Genomic DNA, 842 nt, shown 5'->3' with positions numbered 1-842 from the left:
CAGGTCCCCATCAATCTTCTTTTACATGGGCGACTACCCTTCCTGTCTGGGGATTTTGCCTCTTTTCTTTGTTCTTGGACATTCCCTTTTCCAATGGACAAATTTCTTACACAGTGCACCCTGATCCTTGGCTAATCGTGCTGGTTCTCGTCTGGGTCTCCTTTCCTCCTGTTCCCTAACAACCGCCGCTATTTTTCTTTGCCCTTGTCTATATTCTTCCTCCCTATTACTGTATACTCTCCATGCTTCATCCAACAACACTTCGAAATTTCCTCTCTCTGTAGGATGTAACTTCTGGAGTTCGCGCCTAATGTCTCCTGTGGACTGACCTAAGAACAAGGAGACTAGTGGTTGTACTCCTACCTCTGACCCAGGATTCAGCGGTGTGCTACATTGCATTACATCCCTCGATTAATTGATCCAGAAATTCAGATGGGGACTCGGAAGGACCTTGTTTGACTGCATATAAAGCTGACCAATTTATAGTTTTGGGGATAGCCTTCTCCATCCCCTTCAAGATCCACTCTTGATACCCCTGAAACCTTTCCATATGTGCAGCTCTATTAACATCCCACTTTGGATCTTGGAGAGGGAAGTATTCTTTAACATCCCTTCCTATAATCTTATACTGATCTTCAGCCAAACTCCCTGCTGTTTTTAAAATCAGCTGCTTCTCCATCTCAGTCATATATTCTAATAGCAGCTGTATGTCTTTCCAATCAGGGTTATGTTGTTTGACAATGAATTGAAAATGTTTGGTTACACTTACTGGATCACTTCTATAATCCTTTACAATCTTCTTCCATTCTCCCAAATCAGTGGTTGAAAAGGGTATTTTGTCA

General features: G+C 42.5%; 1 protein-coding gene across 1 annotated transcript in view; it reads right to left on the bottom strand.

Annotated features, from left to right (window-relative positions):
- The window catches only part of LOC104413670, a 5,011-nt gene that overhangs the window by 2,432 nt on the left and 1,737 nt on the right, over nucleotides 1–842 (bottom strand). The window contains exon 2 of the mRNA XM_010024735.1: nucleotides 111–329. Within this exon, the coding sequence (XP_010023037.1) occupies nucleotides 111–329 (219 nt within the window). The remainder of the gene's footprint in view (nucleotides 1–110; nucleotides 330–842) is intronic.

Source organism: Nestor notabilis, unplaced genomic scaffold (genome assembly GCF_000696875.1).
Source record: "Nestor notabilis isolate BGI_N333 unplaced genomic scaffold, ASM69687v1 scaffold2882, whole genome shotgun sequence".
Taxonomy (NCBI): domain Eukaryota; kingdom Metazoa; phylum Chordata; class Aves; order Psittaciformes; family Psittacidae; genus Nestor; species Nestor notabilis.
Note: the sequence above shows the minus strand (reverse complement) of the source record. Positions and strands in the feature narration are given on the sequence as shown.